This window comes from Lactuca virosa, chromosome 5, assembly GCF_052849685.1.
Source record: "Lactuca virosa cultivar CGN04683 chromosome 5, Lactuca_virosa_CGN04683_v6, whole genome shotgun sequence".
Taxonomy (NCBI): domain Eukaryota; kingdom Viridiplantae; phylum Streptophyta; class Magnoliopsida; order Asterales; family Asteraceae; genus Lactuca; species Lactuca virosa.
This window is the reverse complement of record NC_136430.1, coordinates 228,585,983-228,587,833: the sequence shown is the minus strand read 5'-3', so window position 1 is coordinate 228,587,833 and position 1,851 is coordinate 228,585,983. Positions and strand designations below refer to the sequence as shown.

Sequence of the window (1,851 nt, the reverse complement as noted above, 5' to 3'; positions counted from 1 at the left end):
AGTACCGTTTCTAATTCACCACTTCTTCTTCTTCTTCTTATTCTACAATCGATCGCCAGCTCCACGGTCTATTCTCATGATTCAAGTTAATCGATTACCCTCTTGATTGTTACCGTTGTGATTGTCGTTGTTGAAACCCGTTGCCGCCATCGTATCTACTACCAACACCGCCATTTTAATCCATCTGTTCTTCCACCTGCTCGATCAATAAGATTGTTGCCGCTATTTGAGTTTATTGACTTCGTTTATTGATCATGGTTATGCGACATGGATGGGAACTTCCTGCTCACACTTTTCAGGTACGATTTTTATGCTTAATTCGCTACTTCGATCTGCTATGTGTTTGTGTTTTCCCTACAATCGTTCAGGCTCTCTGTGTATTTATCCTTTATGTAAGATGCACAACTATCGATCATGTTGATCCTGGCATTCTAATTGACCCAAACAGGGCAATTGCATCACCTTATAGATCCCATAATGGAACCGAAGTACCCGGTGAGTGATCCAAATTGTTTTGACTTTTGACCCACCCGTTGACCGACCCGCCCGTTTTGTAATCTTTGAAGCAAATGTTTTTTATCGGGTACCAGGAAATGGATCATCTGGGAGAAGCTAGCAAGATTGGGTTTCAGAATGTTGGAATATATGATAATGGTAGCTCAGGTTGTTGTTCAAAAGTTTGGGGATTCTTTTGTGGTTGTATTGTAATAGAGGATTGTAGAAAAGATGAAGATATGCAACAAGGAGGGGAGGAAGAAGCTTTATTTTGTACACTATGCAATGCTGAGGTATCTATTTTCTGTAAAAAAAACATTTTTTATTAAACTTTATTCGATTTCTGAAGTCGTATTTTGTATACTCAACTTCTTATGATATGATTGTTGATTTTCTGGACAAATTATTTAAAATCTTGTTTTTAATTTGTTATAGGTTCGAAAGTATAGCAAACACTGCAGAAGTTGTGATAAATGTGTTGATGGGTTTGATCATCATTGTAGGGTAAGATCCAAATTCAAAAATGAAAGAAATGGAAACGCACAGATGAAAATTCTTTTAGAATTTTTTTCATTGTTTATATGTAAATTCACATGACTTAATTTTAATTCTAAATTATTTCTTGTGCAGTGGTTGAATAATTGTGTAGGGAGGAAAAATTACTTCACATTCGTGTGCCTAATGGCTGTAAGTGTTGTTTGGGTAAGTTGATTATCGAAAAAATTGTCATAGAAGGCCTTGGTATCTAATATGATGAGGGTAATTCTGCCAGAATGGAATCTCGAATTCCAATTCTATTAGAATGAAATCTTGGATTCCAATGCTTAATTTCCAATTCAACCTAAGCATTGAATTTTGTATGAGCTATCATGTCTAAAACTTGTTATTTTTTCTACACTTACTCATTAGTTTGTGCATTTTCTTCAATTTTTACTTATCAGTTTTTGTGCAATTCACAACTTTCATTCTATGAGAATATAAATATTACATAAAACATATGTTGCTAGTAATTCTGACAGAATACATTTATAAATGTTTTAGAATGTTTATGCATATAGAAGAAAAGACTATGATTTAAGTGCATTCTGTAATGTATTCTATTAGAATTTATTTCTATAAATGCATTCTGTTAGAATGTCTTTGAGAATGTTTGTTAACAACAAGTATATTTGTTTAACTAGTAATACTAATGAGTAATGTATCTTATTCTTTCAGAATTACATGGAGAAGGAATTCAATATTAATCATACAAGAGAAATATTTGGAATCGAGTTCAACAACAAGTATATATGTGAAGATCAAGTTGATTATATGAACCATTGAAGATGATCAAGTGTATTTGTTCAATAATTGTAT

The 1,851-nt window shown here is 33.0% G+C and overlaps 1 protein-coding gene across 1 annotated transcript; it reads left to right on the top strand.

Moving 5' to 3' along the window:
• Window positions 1-423: 423 nt before the first annotated feature.
• LOC145112439 (protein S-acyltransferase 21-like) lies at window positions 424-1,206 on the top strand. Its single transcript, XM_079048604.1, has 4 exons — window positions 424-495; window positions 591-788; window positions 931-999; window positions 1,126-1,206. Exons 1-4 carry the CDS (start codon window positions 478-480, stop codon window positions 1,204-1,206), a joined length of 366 nt encoding a protein of 121 aa, XP_078904730.1. The 5' UTR covers window positions 424-477.
• Window positions 1,207-1,851: the final 645 nt, after the last annotated feature.

What these genes read in the sequence shown, in the direction of transcription:
- LOC145112439 (XM_079048604.1), top strand. An exon ending in GTACACTATGCAATGCTGAG is followed by an intron (nt 789 to 930) that starts GTATCTATTTTC and finishes AATTTGTTATAG; the next exon opens with GTTCGAAAGTATAGCAAACA. An exon ending in GGTTTGATCATCATTGTAGG is followed by an intron (nt 1,000 to 1,125) that starts GTAAGATCCAAA and finishes TTTCTTGTGCAG; the next exon opens with TGGTTGAATAATTGTGTAGG.